Raw genomic sequence first — 27346 nt, forward strand, 5'->3', positions numbered from 1 at the left:
TGTTTGAACTGTCTCTCAAGATTCGGTACCAAACCAAGGATTACAAATGTCGTTAGAGCTCGAATGTCTGGCTTACAGCGCCGTTCTCTGCGCGATTTCCCGCTTCATCATCGGGCTACAACAGGACATCAGGCTCAATCATCCTATAAACTTCATCACTACAATTGGTATGAGCCTTCGGATATTTACAATGGAGTTTCTGATTCCAGTGTAATATCTGACCCAGCCTGACCGATGACGATCGAATAGGGATCTTGCAGTTATTCAGCCTCCGTGATCGGCTTTTGGCAGCTCTTTTGCTCCTATGCGCCGCACCATGAAAGGCACGACTTGTGATGATGATGCCTAATTACTGATCACCTTTGACTTAATCAAATCAACGTTCGACAGTGATAATTAAAGCTGACCTATAGAAGCTTCCATCTCAATCGGCGAGCAATTTCTGCCTTGGGCGTTTCATAGAGGTTGAGCAACTTTGGATATGCATGTAATGTTTTAAGGGACTAAATCTGTCGTGGCACAAGGAGCGATTGCCAAGCGATACTTATGGTATTCTTTTCGCGACACAAGCCCACGCGTCGCATCATGGAGATCTAAGAGGCTCGTAGTCGAGGAAACAACGAAGGGCCACAAACGTGGCATGCTTACAAGAGAGGACCCAATGTTCCATTCCTGCTCAGCTAGCTCACGCTTGGCCTGCAGGAACTATTGAAATATCGCGGGGAAATGCCACTCGGATTACTTCTCGTCTTATACGTGCAGCGTTGTGGCTGATGTCAGCATGCTCGCCCCTTTGCGCTAAGGTGACATCGGACTGAACACGAGATCTTGGCTTGAGCTGAATCGACCCAAAGGCAACCTTTGACGAACGCCAAGTGCGGAAGGAGCCAGGAGGCCAATTGCCGTTGCAGCGGCCCCAGTATTGTATGTCGATGTTTTCTAGCGGCTCCGAGGGGACTGCATTAGCGACGCCCACGTCGTTCCATTGCCAAGAGTATGGCGCAAATCTCTATTTTCCAGGTAAACATGTCGTGATCTCACTCACATATAGGACGAACGGTTCCCGTCGGTCGGCGTGACTTTTGGGCTTGCCAAGTCAACCACCCTCACAATCAGAGCCTCAACTTGGAAAGATGGTGCACTTGAAGGCGCAATGTCTGTTGGCGGCGGCATGCGGTGCAATGGCTGTCGCTGCTGCGTGCACAGCAGACCTCCTGGTGGATGATTTGTCCAACTCATTGTCGACAAACCGAAACAATCTCGGCTCGTGGACGTCAGGTTAGTACGCGGACTATTTTTCGAACCCTGCAATTCACTGACCTCAATAGACGATGGTAGCATGGCCAGCATCTCCGCGTCTGATGGTATCCTGAGCTTCACACCCCAGAGTGGAGCTTACTTCTACGAAACGTTCCCTTGCCAGGCGCTGCAGACCGACTCGTACTCTCATGCACAGCTTGAGATCAAGGCACCCGTTGCGGGCGCAGCGTTCACAGTCCAGCTCTCGACGGCTACTAGCTGCTCGGCAACGACTAACACGAAGACATCTTATCGTGTCACGAGCCTTACTGGCGGATGGCAGACGCTGCGCATCCCTTTGAGTAGCTTTACTGGAGCGAACCTCAACGCGGCCGTCTCTATTGTCATCGAGTCATTTTCGTCTACGGAGCAATGGCAACTTGATAAGGTCTCGTTCGTTTGCGACCAGACGCCAACAACCTTGACTAGTGAGTACGAGTCAACTCATTTCTCGTGTTGCTGATGCTAATCATACGTCCTAGCCTCTACACCTGCCCAAGTCACTTCTACATCGACTCGATCCACAGCTATATCAACCGCTTCATGTTCGCCGCTTCTGGTGGATGATTGGGCATCACAGTCACGCCTTGACTTCCTCGGATACAACGCTCTCCTGCTGCCGACGGGTGACGATGATACCATGCAATCCAGAGTCGTCAGCAACAACCACATCACTCTGACGCCAAAGTCTACCGATGCCTACTTCTTTTCGCAAGTCGGATGTGTAGATGCTACAACGTACGGCGGTGTATCGGTCTGGATCAAAGCCCCCGCCGGCACGACGTTCAAAATCGAGTTGACTTCAAAGACGACTTGCGACGGTGCGATTACGGCAACGTCCATTCAAACGACAGCTCAATTGGGTTGGACCTTTGACGGAACAGAGAAGCTTTACAGTTTCCCCTTCTCTAAATTCAGCGGGCTCAATTTGAGCAAGCTGAGATCAATCGTTCTCTCGGCGCCCAGCAACGCGATCACCTTGGGCCCACTATCACTGTATTGCGGAAGTACCCCGAGTGGTTGGGTCGTTCCCACGGCCACTAGCCCAGCAGGACCAACATCGACTGTCCCGGCACCAGCCGCAACCGCCTCTGCGCTTGTCATCGACATTTTCAGCAGCTCGAGCACGAACTCACTTGGTTTCTGGCATGGTGGCGAAGACATGAACCTCTCCTGGGGCTCCAGTCGTCTCACCATCAGTGCTCCAGCCTCCGATTACGCCTTCACGTCACTACTTAGCAACGGTTGTCGAGACTTACGCGGCTACAGCGGCTCTTACTTGCACATTGCATACTCGGGTCACACAAAATTCTCCGTGGCGCTGCAGCAGCACAATTCTCAATGCAACTCAGGTGTGGCACCATACCCTGAGACGAGGGACAGTCTTGAAGCCGGCCGGTACGCGACTGGTAGCGATATTTACATTCCTATTTCGCATTTCAACATCAACCTGCAGCGTGTCAGCAGCGTTGCCATCAGAAGTGTGTACAGCACTGAGTCCTTTGTCCTGACCAAGGTCGAGATTGTCCCTTCCATCCCCTCTGGCGTGAGCATACCGTCAAAGCTTCCTTCGGGAACACTCGTCTTTTCCTGCACAAGGCCCAACTCGTTTGCATTCGGCATCGATGACGGGAACCCAAGGTACTCTGCCAGGCTGGCGCAGATCATTCGCGACGCGGGCATCAAGGTGACATTTTTCGCTCTCGGCGCGGTGCTCGAAGACGACTCCACTGGCATGGCCACCCTCTACAAGCAACTGAAAAGCGAAGGCCACCAAATTGCGCTTCACTCGTACACGCACCCGAGGATGGAAGAGCTTCCGAGTAACGCTGCCATCGACTGGGAATACAACGAGGACTACAGAGTAATGAACAACATTTTCGGCGAGAAGTCCAATTACTTCCGCCCACCTTACGGCGTGGAAGGCGCGCGTATGCGTCAGCGCTGGGCAGCCGCCTCGGGGTCAGAGAAGCCAGCCTATCTCATTAACTGGAGCGTTGATGTCCAGGATTGGCTGTGGGCTGAGACAAGCACGCCTGAGAAGCAGGTGGACGCGTTCAACTCTGATGTTGCGAAGGGGGGCAACTTAGTAGTCATGCACTTTTCGTACAACTCCACGGTGGAGTACTTCCCCGAGTTCATCAAGCAGGCCAAAGCTACCGGTAAGCAGATTATGCGGATCGATCAATGTATGGAGGACCCGAACGCACCCCCGCTGTGATTGGTGTGCAGAACCCCAGGTCCCAATGTAAAGGCCAACAAAATAAGGAGTCTAGTATGAAGATAATGCCCTATGTTAGTCACTTCTGATAAGCATTAATACAAAATACTTATGGTATATTCATCAATGAGAACTACGCTTCTGCTACAATCGAATGGTAAAGCCTTGTCGAAATCTACCTCAACCCCGTTGGCAATTGAGAATTTGTTTACTGCGTTGATCGACACTTTTTTGTCGTCCACTGTGGACTAAAGCATAACTACTTTGTGATCCTTTCAATACACGAAACACTCCCCGATGTGCTCTTGCTGTACGTTTCCTACTGTGCACTCTCTGACAGGGTGGATTATGAAGCTCCCTCAAGATATCTACACATAGCTGAACGCTTACGTCTTCTTCTGCAATTTCATGCAAGAGTGTGATCACTGCGCCATCCATGGACATAGGCTCGTTCGCCCAGCTAGTGTGATAGACAACCAAGACGAACATACTTTGGATTAAGCCCCAAATTTAGTCAGTATTCAGAACTCTTGTCAAGCCAATACGCCTTTCCATTGATGGCAAATGTCTCCGCCGCCAATCCACACTTCGTCGTGGCCTCATCATTGCCCGCGAAACTATCCATTCATCTTTGCAGTTCAGGTGGGCCCGAGCCGACGCCCGAGTGCGGAATTGCGGCGCAAGGCCTTGTTACAGGGCATGGGGGCAGTTCGCAGCCGAGGCGACCTTGGCTTCTTGGGCACAGATGTTGCCAGGCTGAACGATGAAGATGTAGACAGGCTCTATGCTCGACTCGTCAACCTGTGATCAACTATAAATAAGGGGCCATTTTCCCTGGAAGTTGACTTCTTTGTTCTACCAGCAAGACATTCAGTCCAGTTTCACTCAGTCTCGATCCATTTTCTTCAATCATCTTCGCAGAGCTCTTCAATATGCGCGTCTTCCACTTAGCTGCGTTATTGCCTGCCTTTCTGGCCGTTGAGGTGAGTATCTTCTACTCGAACGATTCGGAAGTCAGACTGACCACGAACTATCTAGGCATCAGTCCTCGAAGCCCCCATCCCGGGATATGAAGTTTACGTCCCAGAATGGGAGGTCCAGGCTACCCCGGGTGGCCCAACCATAGTTCTGAACGGCACGGTCGAAGAAGTCGTCGACAAGCTTCATGAGATCAACCCCGACTACGAGGAACTCCTCAACTCGACCATTGAGCAGTCCGCAGCTTTGCAAAAGCGAACCGACTTTTCAGGCACTCAAGTGTTCTGCGGCAACTTTGGCGCCGCTGAACGTGACAGATTCTTCGCCGGAATTGGCTATCTCCGGGGCGTCGGAGGACGGCCCTCTAATGGCGCTGGTCCCGGAAACTGCGGCCGTGTCAGTTGCTCCTGGAGAGCTGCAATCTGGTGGTGCAATGACGTAAGCATTGAGTCCAGCAACTCCAACATGGTCTAAGTAGTTACTGACGCTCTGAAATGAACAGGCCCGAGGCCAGAAGACACTTTCTTCGTACTCCTCCATCGCCGATGGTGCATCGCGTGTGCTTGAGGTGTGCAGGGGGGATCCCCTCAGTGGTCAAGCATTCCACCCTACCGACTGGAACGTCGTTCTTCGACAAGACTCGTGTTGATTCGGCATACATTACCGGCCTTGACGCAAGTAATTGACGGGATCAGCTGCGTCAGCAAGCAGTCGCACCTCATCAGTAAGGCTGATGCAGAGAGTCGGGAACTTTACCATGGTAGCGAGAGGCCTGGACTGAGATACCAGGGTGTGACTCGCGCTGGGTTTGCTCGTTCACACACTCATTTACAAAGAGAGTAGGGATGGCTGCCGAGATTCCTGAAATGTTTGGGTTGATTCAGGCAATGACACGTCTTGAAAACTCTTCGATTACACGTATTCATTGTAAACAACCCTGGCTGCTTCGTATCTCCTATATTTCAACGAGCAACATACATTCATTTCAACGACACAAAGATCATTGAACTCTGGCCTCGATGCCACCCCTTATTCTGATAGCGTCGAGAATGCGACTCACATACAGTTACAAGCGTCCGTCCCGAACTTTGACTGTTCTTCTCCATCCCACGAAGCTTCTCTCTCCAGACCTTCAACTGTTGAACCCCTTCCTGTAACACTGAGTCGCGGAGGTTCACCCTTCTGGTATGGCTGGAAAATCTGTCGTGAAGGTTACGATGATTTGTGATTCCAATGTTACGCTTGTTGCTTTTCAGTGTGATTGGATGCTGTAGAAGGGGTTGATGTAGGAGATATTCTGCATGAGAGTTGGATGTGTAGGGTGATTGCCAAATCAGTTGACTGTACTTTCCATTATCGAAATCAAATTCGAGATGCCTTTTTTTCTTGAAGACAAGTCAAAACCATCCTCTGCTAACCAACACATCGGGAAGCTGACCACTTACTTTCATGCTGTACCGTCAATCCGACTCAAGTACTGTGAACAACCGGCAGTGAGCGACATTGAATGGTGTTAGCAAGCACGCCATTATCACCGCTCACGATTGGGAAAACGCTCAATTCAATGTTGATGGAACTCTTGAATGCTGATTCCCAGCAAATGTCAGACGAAACAATACCTGATAAAAGGGTTCCCTATGGCGACTGCAGATTGATGGCTTGCACCACCACATGAGAAGTTGAAGGCTTCTAGAGAGATTCCTTATCGATCATGGTTTGATGCAGTTGGAGGATGTCAACAATTAAAACCACGCCCTTATCCGAGAATGGTGGTAGTGAATGACAAATGCGAGGCTGCCGAGTCTCGGGAGAGATTTGATCATTATTGGGCAGCGAGTATCCGTATGTCTCTTTGATGCCCAAAGTTTCCCGGCTGGACTTGCATCATGGACAGGGGGCGTCAGTACAATGCGAAATGAAAAGCAATACTCGCAGGCAGCCTGACTTGGCACTGAATGCTTCTTTGTAATTGAATTATTTAGTCGAAGTACATAGAGGCCAGGTAATAATGCCTAACGCAGAATGGATATCGCAATGCTTTTTCTCCTGCCAGGGTCCCAGTTTCCAAATATCACCCGTATCCGACCGATGTGGTGATGAATCCTTCTTCCCTTCTAACTTTTCTCCTTCGTAGTTTGCCGCCCAGAGGTATACCTTTTTAACTACTGTATAACTCTAACGGAGAAATTCTGAACTATCCTAGCCTTCGAATATTTCCCCGTTAAAGTTATATAGTAACGAAAAGAGCATACCTCTAGGCGGGAAACTGCGAAGGAGAAAGGTTAGAAGGGAAGAAGGATCCTCATAAATATTGAAATAAAAGGAGCGTCGTGATTGAATCATTAAATCGGCCGTGTGTGCATGATCATGCATGCATATTTGTCCCCCGCCTGTGGGTCATAACCCCAGGCACCCCCTAAGAATCCTATCGCAGACCATCTCAAATTTGCAGAGCGCCAAAGGTAGCAGCAGAGAGCAGCAGGGCGCCAATAGTCATGCCCAGGGTGCTCACGCCAGCGGGGGCATACACCCCGGGCGCAGCGTTCGCAGAGCTGCTGGAGCTGCTGCTGGAGCCGCTGCCACTCGCGCTCGCCCTGCTGCCGCCGCCGCTCGCGACGATGCTGGCGCCGGCGGAGGCCGGGGGGTTCGAGTTGCCGGTGGCAGTGGCGGAGGAGCTGACGTTGCCGCGGCAGAAGACGCCGGTGTCGGGGGCGCCGTTGTCGAAGAGGCACTTTGTGAGTTCGGCGACGGTCTGGTCGATGGCGAGGCAGTAGATGCCGCAGTTGTCGTAGTAGCTGACGACGTCGGCGTCCTTGCAGCAGGCCTTCATGATGTCGGTGTGGTTGCCGCCGTAGGGCATCGCGCAGTTGGAGTCCTGGATGGGGGTGTCGTAGAGGTTGGAGGAGCAGATCGCGGTGGAGGTCGCGGCGGCGCCGGAGGAGGTGGCGGTTGCGACGGCGGAGGTGGACATTTTGGGCGGTTTGGTTTGATTGATTAAAAGATTAGACTCGTGATGGTGAGTTTGTGGTGTTGAGGAGGCGCGTGAAGCTGGACAGCGACTGTGGATTATGAGTGAGCGGGTGATGAGAGGAGGAGAACAGTGCGGCCGACACAGAGGGGGTGGAGGAGGTTTTGATTGAAAGGACTCTTCTTTTCTTCTTCGTTTCTTTTTACCAAGTTTCGCCCTGGTCAGGCGAGTCCGTTCGCATAGCACATCCCCTTATTTAGTTCCCCATTATTTTGATCAACACGAAAAGCCGTCGAGCTCCTTTTGGATCCTCCTGTCTCCAGTCTGACGTGTGAAAGCCGCTTCCCCGGCAAGCCCACAAGCCTTCAAGCCTCAAGCCGTTCCGCAGCCCCAGTTTTCCCTCCTTTGCCTATTAATATCGGCGCTGATGATTGGGAGATTTCGGTTTTTAGCGTGTCAGTCGATCCCCTGTAATGGCGTGTTGTGGGGACGCCGCGTCCAGAGAGGCCTGCCAACGGTGCCACCGCGTCGTTTTTGTGTGGTGGTGAGTTGACACAGCCACGGCTGCCCGGCAACCGGGGTACGTCGCCGTGCCACCACCGGCTTTTCTAGTCTCTTGGTACGAATAGAAGAAGGGCCATGTCTATCCCACCGCTTGCCAGGTCTTTGTCGTCCATTTGATCAACCAGTTCGGTCCCCGTGGACTGCGCCGGCTCGTGTCGAGTATGGAGGCCAAGAGACGGCACCGCCAATCAGCGGATTCTTTCCCCTGAGAAAAAGAACAGACGGCCTGTCATCTGAGACCTTTTTTTCTCCCTGGGCTTGGGATTCAGCTGCCTGACCGGCTCCCAGCGGCGGTGTCGGGCAGTGCAGCGAGCGAGAGCCGGCTGACTACCGACGGGATGCGAGTACAGAGCACCGCGTGCGCGTGTGCATGCATGCAGGGCGAGAAAGGCTTTCTGCATCGCTGATGATGGGGTTGGTCGGGTAACCCCGAAAAAACTTGCTTTTGCGGTTGCATGGCATCCAATCCTGCTTTGGCCCCCGGTCGGCAAAATCTTTGGGGGTTTGGTGGAGTCTGCCGTTCATGCCGTGTGGAGCGGCAAATCGGTGCCGGATCTCGTTTCCGCCTGCCCTCGGCACAATGCTCCTGCGCCGATGGAAGTGGCCCCCGGCTACTGCCGGATCGGCTGGCCAGACGCAGGTATCGACTATCGGGAGGGTGGGATCCATTCTCGGCCGGGACCGAGAGGGTGGGGCCGCTATCGGCACGGATGCGGCACAGCGCCGTGTCTCCTACGCCCAGACCCTATACTTCTGCGCCTTTGCGCCTGATTGGTGGCTAAGCCGATTGAGATGGACTCACTTCAGCCCCCCTCCTGAATCGCAAGAATTCCGGAAATTTTTGAATATGTGATGGCTTGGTGAACAGCCGAGCCTCCTGGCAACAGCGCATAGTGCAGAGCCCTGCATGACCTCGACGCTCCTCTCGATGAGCAAGTTTATCTGCCTCAAGCGTAGACGCATCCTCAAACCGCTGTCAGCTCTCTGACCGCAAAGTCTGAATATCTAGCTTGTTTACCAGCACAGTATTTTCGGGCCGCCGGTGGCCTTCGCGTCGAAGATTTCGGTTGCCGCATCGCCGTGGAACAAATCGGCCATTGCCTTGAATTGCGGCGGGAGGGTTTATGGCTTCGACAACTCTGGTGAACTACACAAGCACCACTAGTTAGCCTTTCGCAATCATAACGCCAACAGAGACTTAGTCGTCTGTGATTTCTCGCTCACCCCCTGCTCGCTGCTACTCAATGGCTTTCCGCGCAGGAAACCCGTTCCGGTCTTGGTGGCCTCAAGGATCTGGAGATTTTCGACTTCGGTGCCATACAATGCCCTGATCGTCTAGAGCCTAGAGTGCGTAAGATGAGGACAAGAGAGACCATGACCACTTCGATGTTTATGCGTAATCACGCTGGGTTCGTTCACTGATTCGGCACATCAGCGTCTCGTGAGGTTGGACCCTGCGATAGAGGCCTGGTACGGCAAGTCCGAGAAGCATCATATTCGACGTACGGATCTTTCTCTTTCCAGATGACTCTGGAAGGACAGTGGCTGGTCCGAGAATCAAGTGTAGCAATATGTTCCGCTAGTCAAATCCCTCGCAGCACCTCGAGGCCCCGTAGGTAAGACATCACGCAAAGTCTATTCCCGCAAATATGTCATCTTATCTCCCACCCCATGTTCAGGTCGTAAAGAATGGCACATCTGACAAGATTTTGCGGGTTATCTGGGGAATCAGGGGAGGCATACGCGTGTAAGTCCTTGGGGTTCCTTCGGCCATTACTCGGCGCGCCCGCTCTCGCCCCGCGTTGATATTGCATTGATGGAGAGTTGTCGTGTGGAGGAGATGAGGGGAAGATGGGGGGCGGGCGGGCGCGTCGATCCGGCCGCCCCGCCATCGGCGACGCCTACCGAAAGAGGAAATTCAGCTAAGAGGCCATATGCTGGACCCGAAGTCGCCTCAGCTGCAGCGTTTCAGTTTTTACCAATGACGACTGGCGCGTTGTAAGCGGCGCCTGGGGGAGCGCTGTACTGGGGCTGTTGCGTATGTTTAGCCCCTGGCGTTGTAATTCCGTAGAGTCTTGTTGGCTACGCTCGTGTCCTAAGCCCTTGCTTGCCATGGGCCACAGGACACGGCACATGGAAAGCTTCCCAAAGTCTGCAATCAACTGACTCGGGTTCTTTCAGCCCCCCTCCTTTTCCGTTCTATCGGCATCTACGTGGTAGACTCGTCTAAATTTGACAGCTAGGTCTGCATACGTACGGACAAGTAAACTCTCCGTAAAGCACCTTATCACGGCTGGCCGCTTCAGAGGTCAAGTAGTGCCAGTTCGACAAGCAGTGGGCATCCCTATGTCCGGGGAATGCGAGATGGGTGCATGCACTCAAGTTCATCCCGAATGACCTGCATCGAGTCAAGCACACGTGGTGTCATCGAAATGCACAATCTTGAAGATAGATGTTCCTTTGGAAAAGTGGTATCTTTGATTCATATCCCGTAATCATGCCATCGCTATTGGTACAAGCCGTACTCTGTAATCAAACACCAACGCCAACCCCTGAAAATATCCATCCCGCACGCGTGCCCTGATAATGATAACCGCTCTAAATGACTCAAACGTTGAGCTTGGTGCTCTCCATGCCTCCCGCGCCCAGCGTCTGTCCGTGCCGCGCCGCAATCTGCTGCCTGATGATCTCCTTCTCCTCCTGCGCGGACGTGTCGTGGAACACCTCGTCCATCTGCTCGAGCGTCTTGCCCTTGGTCTCCGGGACCAGGTAGAACGCCCACACGGACGCGAGGAAGCACCACGCCCCGAAGAAGACGTACGTGCCGAAGCCGAGCTGGTCGATCATGGGCGGGGTCGCGACGCCGACGATGAAGTTGCACAGCCAGACGGTCGCGGTGCCGAGCGCGACGCCCTTGGAGCGGTGCGAGTTGGGGTACACCTCGGCGGCGAGGATCCAGCCGAGCGGCGAGTAGGAGATGCCGTAGAGGAGCACGAAGAGGAAGGCCATGGCGACGGCGCCCCAGCCGGCGGCGGGGTTGGCGGCCCAGTCCTTGGAGTAGACGCCCGTGAGGATGGCCATGATGGCCCAGGCGGTGCCGCCGCCGATGCCGCCGAAGATGGCGAGCGGGCGGCGGCCGACCTTGTCGATGATGAAGAAGCAGGCGGCGACGGCGACGAGCTGGAGGATGTTGAAGACGCCGGACATGATGAGGGACATCTCCTCGGACTGGCCTAGCGACTGGAAGAGGGTGGGCGCGTAGTAGATGAAGGCGTTGATGCCGCTATATCTGTTAGTAAGGGAAGTTGATTTGTAGTGCTTGTTTTGCATACCTAAACTGCTGGAAGAAGGCGATACCGACGGCAACGGCAGTGCGGCGCCACAACTTCTTGCTGAAGAGATCGCACCAGCCAGCAAACTCGAGAGCGAGGAAGCTCTTGCCCGGGTGATTGCGCTCCTGCATGATCTTCTGGACCTCGACTTCGGAGATGATGCCACGGTGCTCGGCCTGGACGCGGTGGTCGTCGGCAGGGAGGCGGCGGAGACGGGTGAGGGACTGCAGAGCCTCCTGAGGTCGGTTGACGAGTGCGAGCCAACGCGGGGAGTAGGGGTAGAAGTGGATGCCGATGCCGAGGAGGGTGGAGCAGACCATCTGCAGACCGAGGGGCAGGCGGAAGGAGACTTCACCGGCCATGTGGCGGGTGCCGTAGGTGATGAAGAAGCTGATGACGACGCCGGCGACGATGGAGATGGACTCGAGGACGAGGAGGGTGCCTCGAAGGTTTGGTGGGGCGATTTCGGAGATGTAGATTGGTGAGCCCTGTTGAGTGAAGTGTTAGCCTTGTGTGTTTTTGAATCTCACAATGAGTGGTTTTGGTGTTTTGACCAAAGGGGTTCAACTCACCATAGCCAGAGTTCCGACACCAATGCCACCGATTGTTCGGCCAGCGACCAAGACACCATATGACGGGGCCGCGGTCTGCATGATAGCTCCGATGTTGAAGATAGCCACGACAACAGTCAATGCCCTCTTACGAGAGATCTTATCGGCGAGCGTGGGCATGAAGAGACATCCAAGGAAGGCGCCGAACTCGAGCATGCCGGTCATGAAGCCCTTGCCAAAGGGCGTGGCGGCATCAGGAAAGACTGCATGGAACTGCTCCATCACGTTGATGATGGAGATGACGCCCTGGTCGTAGCCAAAGCTGAAGCCTCCGAGGGAGGCCAGCAGGGCGGCGCCGCCGACGAAGGGCGAGTCGAAGAGGCCGCGGACGCCGCCCCGGCCGTATGAGACATCCTCGGCGGGGGTGAGGCTGATCTCGACGGTGTCGATGAAGTCCTCGACGTGCTCGCCGTGGGCGTTGTCGATGCTCTTGACCTTTTTAAGGGTCTGCGAGTCTGGGCTGGTCGACATGATCGTCGTCGATGTCGTGGCACTTGAGGGGGTGTGTGTGGTGGTGATGATCAGGATGGGATGGTGTCGATAGGGTTACACCACAGGAGGTTGTGCTCAAGGTTGAAGGAATGGATGGGGGAGAGGGAGCGTGCTTAGAATGAGACGAAACCCAAATGTCAGGTGAGACGAAGCAGAGCGGCTCTTATATATAGTTGAGTTCAAGACTTGGTGTTGAGTAGTCAAATGGACAACCAAGAGGGGGATACCAAGAACAGGATTTCTGGGCTATAGACGGGACCCATCCGTTCACAGACTAGGGGGGCAACGCAAGTGAGGGCGCGAAGGCAGTTCGTGCCATGCTTCTGTCATTTCCCGGCGAAGAGTACACTACGTATGGACGGACGGGCACCAGCATTAACCCTCCCCACCGGCAGAGTGGAACACGGTCCTTGTCGACTGCATCCTCCCCCACGGGGAAGACACCAAAGTGTGGAGACCAACCAAAACCTTCGCCAACCATCGGCGAAAGAGACATTACTACGGGAAAAGGGAACGAGAGGAGAGCACGCCTCTCGGTCTGAACGTGGTGAGCAGAGAGGGTTAAAGCGAGCCACCATAACAGGGGTATCTGGTTGGCTGGTTGGGCTGGGCTGCCCACCGGCGAGTTTAGCTGCGGCTGGGCGTCATGACAGCGGACTTGTAGCCGACGTGATTCCTCTTTGGGAACCCATCGGCGAAGGCCTGCGCTTTTCTGTCTGTACCCCGGTCCGTTGTCACACTAGCGGCCATTCTTAGCCATTTTCCCACTGAACTTCTGAGACGCCGAGGACCCGGACAAGGGCATGTGGTTGGCTGGCCTTGGGGATGCTCTGGGCGCAGCGTTCACTCGGCGAAACAAGGGGAGGATCAAAGATAGCCCGCGCAGTGCGTGGTTGTTGAATCAATCGCGCCCCGAAAAAGCCTGGGGGGAATCTGGTTCCTGGGGCTGACGATTGTTGTATCTTTATGAATCTGCTATGACGACATGGGCCCCATTCTCGTTATTCTTGACCGTTGTCTGGGGCCGGGGTGAATCGGGATGGAGTCCCGTGCCGGCGTAGAGATTCCGGAGGTTGTATTGTCACATTATGTGAACAGCGCAGCCAGGCCCCCCAAAGGCCAAGCCCATATCCCTCGGAATTCGCTAGTGCGTGCTGTCCCGATCTAGGCATTGATTGGCATAACCCGCGGGATTCAAGGTCCGATGACAGGCATCTTCAATGTACTCCCTTTACACAAAAGGAAGGGAAATCCCATTGACAATTGGCAGCGAAATAGGTCATCCGCGGTCAACTTCAGACGCGATCAGCTGGAGAAGTGATATGCAGTTTTGCTAGGAGTATTTTCCCCCATTGCAAGTCCCGATCGCAATGCACAAGCTAATCAGGGAATTCCACAGATTCAGGAACGAGTCCCCAGCCAAGGAAAATCCCTCCTCCGATCCCGCCCGCGTAAACCGCCCTCCCGAATAGGTAATTTCCCGATTTACCCTTTGCGGAACAGGGGGATGAACAGTCAGCAAGAGAACCAAAAAATAACATCGTCTGACTTACATGATACACACAATTAGCCGAGTGATCTGTTGAATGATGGGGCCACAACGACGGCATCGCAACTGACCAGGGCGTGCGTCGGCGATGGGATCATTTGCGCCGACCCATCTAAGCCTCATCTTTCAGTGACCCCGTCTTGACCCGTGTCACCGCAGTCAATTCGACCGGGGACCTGGCGCCTACGTCATTAACGAGCGGACCCAGCTGCGATAAGATTGCACCACTGCGAATAGAACGCGCAGGAACAGCAGCGAAGAAGAAAGAAATGAACGACCCGGCGCACGTTTGGATCAGACATGTGCCATGTGACCACGGAAACTGTCCGGACCATCGTGACAGGGGCAGATTATGACGACGGAACACGTTGTTTTTCCTATTCTAACGTGTCTACAAAGAGCCTCGTGACTATATCGGAAAACCCCCACGCATCTAGAACATGCGAAGAACTAAGGTGATCTCTAAAATTTCATCATCGTAAACATTTTCCCCATTTCATGACTTATCATCCGCGCGCCTGCCGCTTGCTGCACATATAAACCACCTACAAGCGCGCACTCTCGATGCGCTTGCCCGACTCGTCAAAGTCGATCTTCTTGCCCGTGATCAGACTCTCCTGCAGCGCGCAGCCGATCTTGACGGCGTTGACGGCGCCGACGAGCTTCATGGGCGGCGCGGTGTTGTTGAGGCAGCACGCGGTGAACTCGTTGGCCTCGGTGATGAAGGCCTCGCGGAAGCGGCCGTAGTAGTCGGGCGGGATCTCACGGCGGATGCCCGTGGGCTCGTACAGGTTGACGAGGTTGAGCTGCGGCTGCGTGTTGACGGCGATCTTGCCGCTCGTGCCAAAGATCTCGGTCGTGTCCTCCTGGCCGGCGGCCATCATGCGGGAGCAGAACAGTTGCGCGATCTTGCCGCCCTGTTTTTCGCATAGGATTAGTTGGTGATCTGCAAGTGTAGAAAACTGTATAAGGTGGGCTGCTTACATAGAACTCGACAACTGCAACGGCGTTATCTCTGTCGTTGTGCTTCCTCAGACCCTCCTGCACAGCAGTGATGCCAATGGCGGAAACGCTCTTGACGACGCTGTCTTCGCCAAAGAACCACAAAGCCAGGTCGATGTCGTGGATGGAGCAGTCGACGAAGATACCACCGCTGAACTCGGCGTAGTCAACGAAGAAGCCCGAGGGGTCGAGCTTGTCGCAGGTCTGGGAGCGGAAGACGGATGGTGTGCCTACATCACCGCGGGCAACTCTCTGGTAGGCGTCGCGGTAAGAAGCATCGAATCTACGGGAGAATCCGCAAATGACCTTCTGGTTGGGGTTCTTGACGAGCGACTTGTCGTAGGCGTCAACGACGGATTGCGACTGTCGTATTGATGGTCAGCAACGCGGAGCTCATATCACATGGATAACGATGGTGAATGGGAAGATGAACATACGATATCGACGTTTGTGCTAAGGGGCTTCTCGCACAGAACGTGCAGGCCCTTCTCAATGGCCTTGATGGCCTGCTCGGCGTGCACCGTGGTCGCGCTCGCAACGATGACGGCCTGCAGCGTCGACTCCTTGCGAAGCATCTCATCGTAGTCAAGGTACGTCCTCAAAGGACCGAACTCTGCGACGGCGGCATCGAGCTCGGCCTGTACTGGTGAGCTGACGGCGATGAGGTTGGCCTTGGGTGTCAGGGTCGCAAAGTGCCTGGCGTGTCGCAATCCTGTTGACCGGTGTTAGCGAGAACAGCTCACATCGGCTCGATCTGAGCCCATGAGCTTCCGCTTCGCCGAAGCTGTGGTAGCTCCTTTGAGCTCACGGGCTCGGGGGAATGCGGGGCGAGACATACCCATGCGACCAAGGCCGGCGACGGCAACGTTGAGCTTCTCTCCGGACATTTTTGTGAGATTTTGTGGCTTGAAGAGAACCTAAAAGATTTCTAGAAAACGATTGAGTCTTCCAGAGTTCAATTGATGCTGTAGAAGCTTCAGAATGGCGCAGAGACGTTTATGATGATGTAGGAAAATGACAGCGCAGTACAGAGCTCCTCCTACTCCAAGACCATGGGCGATGAAGGGTCTCTTTTAACATCGGCGGCTCCTTCCCTTCCCGGTATCTTTTGGCAGGTTGAAAACAGCTGCAGACCACAAGATCAAGCCGGTCTGAACTCCGTCACCCAAAGATGCCGAATGCCATCTTGTCTTTCGGCGGTCTGGAGTTTCGCAAAGCTGGCCCAACCGCTTTCGAAACAACACGCTCGGGATTTACTATCGGCGCCACCTACCAGATACAGTAATTCCCATCAGCTGCCCCAGGTTTGAATCGCCCCAAGGCCGGCGGTTGGTTTTGCGGGGGAAGACAGCTTTGGAGTGCGGGGTAAATTGGACACATAAGACGGGTTGGTCCTATTCTGCGAAGCGTTACAACGAGTTGTTTTCTTCTCCTTCTGGGCGCTTAATGCACGTTTTCACAATCTGAGCTTCGCCCAGCCACGTTTCAACGGGGACGTGGAACCATCGGCGAACAGCGAACCATCTTCCCCACATATTAGCCCTTGCTTTCTTCTTTCTTTAGGAATTCCCTCTTTGAGCAAGCTTCGCCGATGAGGCTGCTCCGCTTCCTCTCCTCCTCCTCGCTCGTCCGCCTATCCCAGTTCCCGCCACCCTTATCGACCTCCACCTCCTCGCCGAACACGGGCCAGCGACGACGGCGTAGGCGAGACTTTCCAAAGCGAGTTCGACGGAGGAATCCTGCTGCTCACGTCGCCGTCGCCAGCATACCGCGTCAGCAGCAGCAGCCGCAACAACAGCAGCAGCCGCAGCGTGAGGGCCACGGATCCCGCTCACCCCACAGGAGATGCCAAGCGGTACGAAGCCTTGCGCAAGATGCAAAGGTACGTGCGTCCCTCTTCGCGCTTGGATTTGACCTGGTCGCGCGTGACCATTTGACAGGTTCCACTAGTCTGACGTCAAAGGTGTGTAGAGAGACATGAGAAGTGTGAGTTTGAGGCCCGTTTCCTTGGGATGGAGGAGGCTCTTCCCGGATGAAAACCGACCGAATGCCGATAGCGTTCTCGGCCTTGACTCCGGCTGAAGACTCTTGGCGCTTGTTGGGTCCCATTGAGCTTTGCAGGTTTCCCATTTCTGACATTGATTCATTCAACATGCAGGCGACGACCAGCAGCCCCGCTGTAGTCGATGTGAGAAGCGTGGTGTTGAGTGTGTTCGCCCCCAACGAAGGCCTTCTTTCCGGCAGGGCTCGACGGCCAACTACGACGGTGCATTCTCTCGGGAGCAGCGGTGGGTGAACAGCAAACCGAAAGCATGTAAGTCATCCTCTCCCTTTTCTTGTCATCGCCAACAAGTCGGCTGACGCTCTCACGAAGTCCGTTTTGATAGCCGCAACAACAAGACAGGCGGGGGCCCTCAGGCTCAGGATACCAACAATGAGCCTCCCATCAGTAATACTGCATCTCTACCCGATCGCATAGCTGTGAACACCGCCCTCCATGAAGCCGTCCGCAACCTCTCAGAAACACCCGATGTATTGAATCACGAAAGGAGACTTGACGATGTCCAATCACAACGCCTACCAACTCCCACTAAGAGACGAAGAACCGAGACTGTTCCTCATGATGGAGGCCAATTCCTCCCAGCATCGCCTTCAGGCTCCGGCACCTCAGGCGCATCTCCATGGTCGAACACAGCTCTTCCCACTGGCAGAATCCGCCTGAACGAGGAACCACATGTTCCCAGTCCACACGCCACCGGTCCCTCCGTCACCGTCGATCAGTTCTCTCCTTCAGCAGACAGCTACCACCAGCCCAGCGAACACGAGCCCGTCGGCGGCCTGCACACCCACCCGCCGAGCGACGGCATCCAAGAAGCCTGCCTCCTGCGTTACTTCACGGAGGAGCTCTCTCAATGGGTTACGTGCTTTCAGACACGCCTGTACCGTGGGAAGTCCAACGTATTAACCGTCTGGTGTAGTTTGATCTCTGCGACGAAGAGAGGCACTTCCAGCTCATCGTCACCCGCCGCGCCCGAGCATGTCAGCCCCTCCGCGACGCCACCCTGGCCGTCGCCGCGCGGCACCTCTGCCGGCACCCACGATTCCGCACGGAGCCCGGCGGGGTGATCGTGTACCAGAACCAGCTCCTGCCGGATCTGACGCCGCAGAGCGCGATCGAGTACATGCTGCGGTGTATACCTGCCCTGCATGAGGTCTCGCGGACGCAAGATGAAGAGTATAGAGAGAATCTGGCCGCGGCCGCGCTTATTCTGCGTCAGTTTGAGGAGATGGATCCTGAAGAGGCGCAGAGCGCGACAAGCTCCGATTTTGGAAATGGTATCGGCAATGTCAACTTCCTTGATATCACGAAGGCGATCTTGCGAGCTGCGCCGTCACGGTGGTCGGGGCTGTTGAGTGCCGTGTACTGGGTAGCGGTCCGGCAGGAGATCTACTTCGCCTTGACGCTGGAGCGGTCTCCGCAGATAACAGCGCAACCGCCAGACTTGGACAGAGATACTTGCTTCGCAAACAAGCTCATTTGGTTCATGTCTGAAGTCGCTAAGTGGAAAATGGGAGAAAGGTCAGGGACTGAGTGGGGTAAGTCTCTCGTAACTGTTCTTCAACGTGGATGAGAACGTTCACGGGTGAATTACAGCTCTAACGTACATACTTGCAGAGAGGCTGAGAAACGAGGAGGAGGTTTTGATCGTCGAGGCAGTCCGTCAATTCATACCCATTGTGCAGCGGCCTGCGGACAGGTCCCGAGGTGAGATCTTTCCATTGGTATGGTACGGGTCCGACGTCGAGGTCACCGCTCTGCAACACTTCATCTTGGCAAGGATGATTCTGGTGGCGGAGGACCCTAGTTTACAGTATGAAGCCTCCCAAAAGCCTGTTTTGAAAAACTCTTTACTGCTTGTTCGTTGAAAGCTAACCTACCCGGCGACGCAGCGGGCAAGTGTCCAATCGACGCGCGCAGAGAGACGCAGAACACCAAGTTCGCGCCATGATCCTCGAGCTTTGCGGTCTCGCACTGCATCACCTCAGAGCCCCGCCCAACTTGACCACAGCGGGAATGGGAATCATGCTATATGGCGACTACTTTAATGACCCGTGGGAAAGAACAGCATTGCTGGGGGTTCTTGAGGAATGGAGAAATCAGCACGCATGGCCTGTGAGAAAAGGTTATCAAGCTTTAGGTATATCCAATGAGTGTTAATCCAAATGGCTAGCCGGGAGTCCGGGAGACAGGACGCCAGCTGTCCGGGCAACGGTCGAGGCCCTCTCAGCTTTTCGTTTTCCCAAATATCGTTGCTGTGCCGCCTCGCCCGGGCAGTTTATTGAACCAATCCACTGTTGCAAGTGGAAACACAGCTGCAGCCCGGCCAATTGAGTCTTCCGTAGGTATGTGTTGGTTACCACACCCACCAATTCCTCTCTGTGAAAACTCCCCGAAAACAACAACAGGAAAAAGAAAATGGCATTTTGATCCAAGCTCTTCATTCATAAAGAACCAGCATTACGATGTGTAGAGTTTGTCCCCGTCTCCCTCGGCCCGGCATTCCTCCGAGCAGACAGGAGGAGGCCCAGCAGCACATCCGCGACGAAAACCTGGTGGAAACGGCAACGGAAGCAGGATATTTTCATCCACCAAATCCATCAAAGACCATCGTCCAGTCTGCGCCCAGCCATGACGGTGCCGCGACCTTCGCCGCATACGAAGTTTTCAAAGACACCCCAGAAGACTTGAAACCAGAAGACTTTGAAGCCGCAGTCCGCCCTCTGCGTCCTCCGTTCGGTATCGTCATCTACGACACGACGCACACCGCTCGCCCTACCCGCAGTGCCCGGCTCGCACGCGCCGTATTTGACCGCACTTACTGGTATCGTCGCAAACGTAACCACAGACCGGACCGGGTGGAGGTCGTCACGCTACCCCTGCCCCAGTCGTCCATAGATGCTGAGCGCGCGGAGGCTTGTATCCGCCAACACGAGGAGGAGATCCGGAGCCGTTTGTTAATACCTCACGAGCCCGAGGCGGTCTCCTGGTTTCTGCCGGGGCGTATCATGGATAGCACCTACGCGCGGAGGATCCTTGCTATCAACCGCTTGGAAGAAAACGATTATGACGAGGAAGTCGAGGTAGCGTCCTGGGAGGAATCGATAAGCAACGAAGAATACGCTATCGAGTGTGAAGCTTGTATGAATCCCGAGGCGAGCCGTTCTGGCAGTTTTCTTTGCATCGACTGGCAGCCCCGTAAGGAGCTGTGGCGTTCACACACGGGTCGAGGTTATAAGCCGGATATGGATAAAGAGATCATCACCCCCTGCTATGGGTTTGAGATGTTTGGGAATATCTGTATGGAGTTAGTGGATGCGGTTGAAGTCTTTTACAACCACTTTGTACCTGATGGCGTCCTCGACCTAGAGTTAGAGAAGGCTAGACGAGGTTGATTATGTTGCTTTCTATACGTGAGGAAGCGAGAGCCGAAGTATTTTGGGCTGATGCTGGTAGTGGTGGAAAGTGGTGGTCTGCGGCGTGGTACCCAGTTGTATGCGCTGGCTGCCGGCTGAAGAACCGGTCTCTTCGGACCTACCGATCGATTTACACCAGTCTTCACAAGCCGACATGTACCTCCAGCTTTCTCAGTCTACACGAATCGTCTGAAGCCTCTGGAAACAAGAAAACGTACAAAGATTCGCTGTTGATGCATCTCACTGTGTTCGTATATTTCCCTGCGCCACTATCTTTGTTTTAGATTTCAAACTTCAAACTTCTTCATACCTTTTTGTTGATGATCGCAATTCAACCATAGACATCATATCAGCAGCTATTAGTCGAGCAATGTACTTCTAAAACCAAAGCTTCCTATAATTCTTTGATGATCACATTATATGTTCACGGACTGCTGTATGGCAGGCGACGCCAAGTGCGAAAAACACCGAACTGGGGAAGCGCTTAGTGCCGCGAGACTCAAACTGTGCTAGAGAAAGAGGTAAGTCTCGTACTAAGATGGTGCTCAGATTTATCCGGAAATAGGGAGTGAGAGCTAGCCTTGAATGTCTGCAGGTTTTCATAGACGGACGGAGGAATCCACCCAAAATGTCGAACCCAACGCACGGGGTTTTAAATCATCCTATTGAACAACTTTAATTCTGTTACATCTGCAGTATCATTGTCACCCGCTTGATGGGTGATCAATACACAGAGTACCGGAAGGTTCCAGTCCCCACTACGGGGAACCATTGGGATAAGTCCACCAACCTCGCCTGGGCTGCCTCCAATAACAAGTCGCCATGAAACGGCAGGGTTGTTGCATGATTCCGTGACTCGACTCAGCTACAGGCGCCCTCCCATAGGTCGATATCGAAAATACTTAGTCTTGCTAGTTACATAAGGGAGTAGAAAGTGATATCCTGAGCGAACACTACGCCTCTTAGCTTGCCAGCTTGATGATAATATAAACTTTGATTCGATATATATTTCTAATTCAGAACGCGGGACTATCCGCAGGGATGGGCTGATCGACTTAAACCTAGATTGCCTGCTGTCTTGAAACTTCGCGAACGTAGTTCCTGATACCTTTTCCATTCTTTCCCGTACTATACTGTTTTCCGCATTGCCTTGCCTAAACGCTAAATCACTACCCTGACACGCAAGAAAGCACCGTAAGTTGTGCTCCTTATCAACGAATACTACTGACCTCATACTACGTAGGATAAGCCATGAAGTTTGCTTTCGTACTCACCTTGATGGGCCTGATTGCTACCGTTCAAGGCGGATGCCAATTTTCGTCAACCTAATTATGGGACGTGCGCATGCGGTTCGACTGGAAAGAGAGATGACGACTGCTCCGCGTGCTGAATGTGATTGTCTGGGGATCAAAGATTTGTCGTTCGTCATAATCGTGATCTTATGCAGTAGCTCGATCGAGTAGCCAGTGAAAGACTTTGATACAACTCCTCACGAACGCCTACATATTGGATATTCCTGAGGGTTTACGCAAATTAAACTCAGTGATATTCATATATACCGGATCCGGAATCCAAGCTCGCTAAGAATTGGAAATAAGTCCGGTGTACTGGGCGGTAAAGCTCGGATGCGCGTGTACATTCTCATTGCCCCCCCGTCTTTACTGCTACACTTACTTCTTGACATTTGCGCCCGATGCTCGTAGCTGACTTATGAGGCCACTTCATGCACCTCCTATCATTGCCGAAGCTTAACTTCAAACGGACGCCAACTAGCGGCATAACAGACCCATCCGGTGTCACTCTGGTGCTGGTTTATGATGTCGTGGACGTGTCAGGTGCTGCGCGCAAATGGGGCCCCAATCAGGAACATGCTAACAGGATGCAAATATCTCAATGGCCGATTGGTCCGCAAGTCAACGGGGAAGTGGATGCCACCGGGGGGAGCACTCTGGCGCGGAAGCCTAGAGCTCCTACAAGCGAGCTGAGACATTTAGGCCAAGTCCCGCGTCTATGATAAATGACATTGTAAAACCAGACTGTCTGGACGATCTGCCCTACACATATTTCGCCTATCCCACACCAGGTATGCTGTCATGATGACGATAAGTAGAGGTAAGGGACGGCGAGATACAGCCAAAGCCCTGGCTTAAAGTCCAGTCTTATTAGCCCGTTTTCTGACTTGATGTCGATGTAATCCATGTCGAGAAACCCCTGAGTCAAGTTAGTCTCATGACATTCTGATTTTGGCTAAGAAAGGTATGCGCCCACTTACAGCAACAAAGGTAGGGGGCAGGAAGCACAAAGTTAACAATGCTATGACCTTCATGGTACCGAGGTGCTGTTGCTGCTTTTTCCCCTGCTGTGAAAACCCTACTGGGTGGGCTCGAAACTTCCTCATAAGATCTCTCGCCGTGCTTGCAATTGTGTCTACGAAGCGTAGAACATCTTTCAGCGACTCAAACTTTCATGTGGTGCGCTATATCATCAAAACGAGGCATCATACATAAACAGCGAGTAGTCAACTGCTGCGATCTGCCATTTACAAGTTTGATAACATAGTGGAACCGCTCAACTCCTTTCAACAGACTTCAAGCCGGCTCAGGTACTTTTCCACTTCTAGGCAATAATATGCGTGGAAGTGGATCAGGTCGTTGGTCCCCGTACAGAGCAACGTGGAAAGAGACCCATCACTCCGTCAACACGTTTCCTCTGCCTATAAAGTGACACCTCCAACCAACCGAGAGGGAAAAAACCACCTTTACCACAAAACAACAACACCGACAAGCACAAACAAACCCCTCAACTTCTCACATTCACATCCCATACTTCAATCATGTGCCTAATCTGCAACCGCAACATCCGCCGCAACGACGGCTGGAAACCGCCCCCGCTGTCCGAAGACGACGAGGAGGAGGACGGCCCTCGCCCAGGATGCTACACCCTACCACCCCAGAAAACAGTCGTCCAGCCCGCGCCCAGCCACTCCGCCCACCCAACCTTCGCCGCTTACGAAGTCCCAGCAACAAACCCCGAGACAGAACCCTCCCTCCGTCCACTCCGTCCCGCCTTCGGCTGCGTCGTCTACGACACAACCCCCACCGCCCGGCCACCCCACAGCGCACGCCTCGCGCGCGCCTTATTCGACCGCACCGAGATGTCCCACCGCGGCGACAAGTCCCACGACGCGCCAGACCGGATCGAAATCGTCACCTTCCCCCTGCCAGAGACCGCCTCAAACCAAGAACGCGCAGAGGCGTGCGTCGCCCACTACGAGCGGGAGGTTGAGAGTCGTATGGCCATGGCCGACAAGACCGAGTTGGTCTCGTGGTTCCTGCCTGAGCGTTTTATGGATAGCTATTACTCACGAATGATCCTGGCGATCAAGAGGTTCGAGGTGGACGACGATGACGACGTTGAGATCGCGTGTTGGGAGCCGGCGCTAACTCGGGATCGTTTCGCCATGCCGATGAGAAGGACCGATGAGGGCCGCTATGGCAGCTATCTCCTCATCAAATGGTTGCCCCAAAAGGAGCTATTTGCTGAAGTCGACAACCCGGGTTATACCGCTCAAAAACGTGTTGTCTGCAGTGGTGAGATTGCATTCCAAAATATTGGTTCAGGCCTCAGGGACGCGACAAATGAAGTTGCTGTGTTTTACAACCACTACGTCCAAGATGGTTTACTCGACCAACACCTAGAAAAAGCAAGAACAAGTCGATAGACTCTGTGACTCTGTCAAATAAAGAGGAAAGAGATCATCACCATCGTGTTTAAGACACCAAAGAAGAATGCAACTGATGGCCATGGGACAGCGATGATGAGACGGCTATAAATGAGACTGAAGTAATATTCCGTTACATTATCTGTATGATATATTTCGCCCTGATCCGATAAACTCTGCATTGCTCTCTCGACAAAAGCCAACCGTGGAAACCAAGCATATTACTTGGTATTATGGAGAATCGAACGGCCGTGCTCTTTTGCCATACCTGAGCCGCTTACCTTTTCCAGCATCCATCTCCCGACCCCGCAGCCGAACATAGAATTTTGAGGCCCTGTTCCAGGGGTCGCGAACTTATGAAGCGGATACTTCTGGGATCCACGTCTGGACTGTTCTGAATGGCAACTGTTGGTTTACTCTACAGAGCAAGCAGAGGGAGCGGCCGAGAGTATGAGCAAGAAAACTTATAATACTCCAAGTCAAGGCGCAGCTGAAGGTGGTTGACTGTGGTTGAGCCAAGCATTCTGAACGTTGCGATGCTAATGTCTTGAAACATGTTCATTGACGCGACCAAAATCAACCCATCCCCTGTCCGACTACAGCGAGAGTCAATGACAGTCCCACTGTCAAAAGTTTAGCGCCAACAGCCCCTTGAACTGACCCCATCGTCTTCCATGTCTATTGACACTCTCACCAGCTTAGCGCCAACAATATCACACCTTGATTCCCAAGGGCCCCCTGTATACGGAATAGACTGTGGCCTGATATCGTGTCCGTCGTTAAAAGCGCTTAGATGCGCAAATGGCGAAGGCGGGGCTTGCTGCCTACGGAGAGTGTGCTTCTTCAACTGACGCTTGATCCACCTGTATCCTTCCTCACTCGCGTTCTTCAACCTCCAAGCATCAGAACCGAAATCAGTTTCTCACAATAGGTAACAGAAAAGAAAACATGAAGGCCATCCGCGTCTCCCTTTCAGCCGCCGTCTGGGCGGTTGTTGGCTTCCGCCAGGTCCTGGCTGATGTCCGCATCCCGGCTATTCCCCAAGGCACGGAGGGTCTCACCGATATTTGCATTAGGGTTCTCAACCAAGCGCTCAACTGCGACGCCTCTCTGAACTGGGCGACTGAGACCAACAATTTTTACAGCAAGAAGACTATTGAATTGCTCTGCACGTCCAATTGCAGAGCTTCTCTCGACGGGTACATGGAACAGGTGAAGTCCGCCTGCGAGACAAGCCGGTACGCTGGCCGTGATGGCTTCAGCTACCACGCCGGCTACACCGCTCAGCTGGTGTGGGAGAGGTTCGACATACTCTGCACGTCCAATCCGTACGCCAGCCACCATAATACATGCCTCTGCTGCTCGAATACGCGACTGACACTGACGAACCAAACAGTGCCGGTGAAAACTGCAATCTGCTCCTGGGCAATCTGGCCGGCGTCGATCCCGAGACCCAACAGCGGACAGCCGCGGGTGACCCGAGTCTGATGTGCAACGATTGCGCCCTATCCGTCGTCAAGACCCAGATCGAGATGCCCCTCGCGTCCAACGCCGATATCTCCAGCGCCCTCAGCTCGATCGCGTCGTCCTGCAAGACGACGGTAGCCGTCACCCCGCCCCCGGCCGCGAGCCCTCCCTGGGTCAAAGTCGGCACGGCTCCCATCGCAACCTCGACAGCGACGTCTGCGTGTGCCGGCAAGACGTACGTTCTCCAGGACGGAGACACGTGCCAGTCCGTCGCGGAGAAGCAGCGCATCAACACCGCTCAGCTCCTGATGGCGAACAACCTCCTAGCCGGGTGCTACAACTTCCCCACCGCCGTCGGCACCGCGCTTTGCATTCCCTCGGCGCTCACGTGCGATCCGTACATTGTGAAGAGCGGCGACACCTGCACTACCATCGCCAACATTGCCAAGGCCACGTGGGCTCAGATCGTGTCCTGGAATGCGGACCTGGGGAGATCGTGCCAGAATGTGAGACGCTACGCCGGCAAGGTGGTCTGCATCTCGAACCCGGGAAGCACCCGGGCTGGGTCCGGCTCGGGCATCACCGCTTCCAAGACATCGACGGCGACATCCGCCATTGAGTAAGTGGCTTTCTGTTGATTCTTTTTCGCTTTACCGCTTGTTTCTGCCTTTGGAGACAGGACGCAAGCAATCTTAACGGCCTCGATGCGAGTTGACTGACGTGTTGCTTTTTTGTTTATAGCACGGTGTTTACTCTCTCGATGAGACCGATCCCGATGGACAACGGCCACACAAACGTCATCATCACCGACATGTGGGCTGGGAACGATGAAGAGGAATTGTGAAGCGCTGGTCTCGGCGCAGAAGACTCGTGATGTTGTTGAGATGACCAGCTTTATTAGGGCAAAAGGGGATGTTGATAAACTGGCAGAGCGAGTTGTGTGAGAGACCACACTCTGTGGGGTGGTTGCTGCATCAACCAGTGGCAAATCGAGAGAAGGTGACAAGATTTCATGTCATCACTGAGAAGACTCGACACTCAGGCAGAAGTGATGGATAGGTTGAACAACGAATGTTTCGGGACTGTTACTCGCCCACAGCTCTAGGGTAGCTACATAATCAGGGCACTCATCCATCAATATCATCGGGCGTACGAGAAAACCAAAGTCTACCCAGGAATGAAATTGAAAGAAGGCTGCTGAAGCACCGCAAGCAACCAGATAGTAGGTCGTTTCTCCGTCTGGTTGGTTAGTGCAACCTCATGTTGCCTTGATCCAGTTCACTGCCTTTTTGGCCCGGCCCAAGGGAGTGAGCAAACAGTCAGGGGGTCGTCCTCACCATCGGGTCGGGTCAAACGCAGGCTTGTTTGCTTTTCTTTTCGCTTTCCCTTATTTCACTGCAAATCAAATCGATCCGAAAGGGAAGTTGACTGGCTGAAGACTTTGAGACTGACCACTGTTGTTGTGGTATTTACAAGAGTGAAAGGGGCTGGTACTCTGAACAACATACATGGACGTGTGTTCCTGAGTTAAGTTATCTTTCAAACTTTTCAATAAATCATTGATTCAAACAATTTGCTGGCCAGCTATTAAGTCCAGTTGAAGGAGAACTTTTGGAGACGTACGGTTCATGTGCTCACCAAATCCCCATCCAAAGAATTAAGCTAGC

The 27346-nt window shown here is 53.6% G+C and overlaps 8 protein-coding genes across 8 annotated transcripts; 5 read left to right on the forward strand and 3 right to left on the reverse strand.

Moving 5' to 3' along the window:
• Positions 1 to 1133: 1133 nt before the first annotated feature.
• On the forward strand, positions 1134 to 3520 carry CGGC5_v012123 (Chitin deacetylase; the record flags this gene model as incomplete). Its single annotated transcript, XM_032030939.2, has 3 exons — positions 1134 to 1278; positions 1329 to 1727; positions 1782 to 3520. The coding sequence occupies 3 exons, from the start codon at positions 1134 to 1136 to the stop codon at positions 3518 to 3520; spliced, it is 2283 nt and encodes a 760-aa protein (XP_031889749.2).
• Positions 3521 to 4452: 932 nt separating this feature from the next.
• Positions 4453 to 4972, forward strand: CGGC5_v012124 (uncharacterized protein; the record flags this gene model as incomplete). Its single annotated transcript, XM_032030941.2, has 2 exons — positions 4453 to 4503; positions 4559 to 4972. 2 exons carry the CDS (start codon positions 4453 to 4455, stop codon positions 4970 to 4972), a joined length of 465 nt encoding a protein of 154 aa, XP_031889518.2.
• A 1966-nt stretch (positions 4973 to 6938) lies between these two features.
• Positions 6939 to 7469, reverse strand: CGGC5_v012125 (uncharacterized protein; the record flags this gene model as incomplete). Its single annotated transcript, XM_032030942.1, has 1 exon — positions 6939 to 7469. The coding sequence occupies one exon, from the start codon at positions 7467 to 7469 to the stop codon at positions 6939 to 6941; it is 531 nt and encodes a 176-aa protein (XP_031889517.1).
• Positions 7470 to 10637: 3168 nt separating this feature from the next.
• On the reverse strand, positions 10638 to 12444 carry HGT1-0 (High-affinity glucose transporter; the record flags this gene model as incomplete). The annotated part of the gene is made up of 3 exons (XM_032030943.1): positions 10638 to 11313; positions 11363 to 11850; positions 11935 to 12444. 3 exons carry the CDS (start codon positions 12442 to 12444, stop codon positions 10638 to 10640), a joined length of 1674 nt encoding a protein of 557 aa, XP_031889516.1.
• Positions 12445 to 14559: 2115 nt separating this feature from the next.
• Positions 14560 to 15903, reverse strand: CGGC5_v012127 (scyllo-inositol 2-dehydrogenase; the record flags this gene model as incomplete). The annotated part of the gene is made up of 4 exons (XM_032030944.1): positions 14560 to 14931; positions 14999 to 15379; positions 15454 to 15728; positions 15855 to 15903. The coding sequence occupies 4 exons, from the start codon at positions 15901 to 15903 to the stop codon at positions 14560 to 14562; spliced, it is 1077 nt and encodes a 358-aa protein (XP_031889515.1).
• A 284-nt stretch (positions 15904 to 16187) lies between these two features.
• CGGC5_v012128 (uncharacterized protein) lies at positions 16188 to 20470 on the forward strand (the record flags this gene model as incomplete). Its single annotated transcript, XM_066152648.1, has 8 exons — positions 16608 to 16898; positions 16988 to 17002; positions 17175 to 17204; positions 17261 to 17330; positions 17391 to 17932; positions 17995 to 18613; positions 18693 to 18782; positions 18968 to 19026. 8 exons carry the CDS (start codon positions 16608 to 16610, stop codon positions 19024 to 19026), a joined length of 1716 nt encoding a protein of 571 aa, XP_066008002.1.
• A 2854-nt stretch (positions 20471 to 23324) lies between these two features.
• On the forward strand, positions 23325 to 24212 carry CGGC5_v012129 (uncharacterized protein; the record flags this gene model as incomplete). The annotated part of the gene is made up of 1 exon (XM_032030947.1): positions 23325 to 24212. One exon carries the CDS (start codon positions 23325 to 23327, stop codon positions 24210 to 24212), a length of 888 nt encoding a protein of 295 aa, XP_031889512.1.
• A 948-nt stretch (positions 24213 to 25160) lies between these two features.
• Positions 25161 to 26523, forward strand: CGGC5_v012130 (uncharacterized protein; the record flags this gene model as incomplete). Its single annotated transcript, XM_032030948.1, has 3 exons — positions 25161 to 25540; positions 25609 to 26298; positions 26421 to 26523. 3 exons carry the CDS (start codon positions 25161 to 25163, stop codon positions 26521 to 26523), a joined length of 1173 nt encoding a protein of 390 aa, XP_031889511.1.
• Positions 26524 to 27346: the final 823 nt, after the last annotated feature.

The sequence above is a fragment of the Colletotrichum fructicola genome, assembly GCF_000319635.2.
Source record: "Colletotrichum fructicola Nara gc5 chromosome Unknown KSG_Nara_v1_contig07, whole genome shotgun sequence".
NCBI classification, from domain to species: domain Eukaryota; kingdom Fungi; phylum Ascomycota; class Sordariomycetes; order Glomerellales; family Glomerellaceae; genus Colletotrichum; species Colletotrichum fructicola.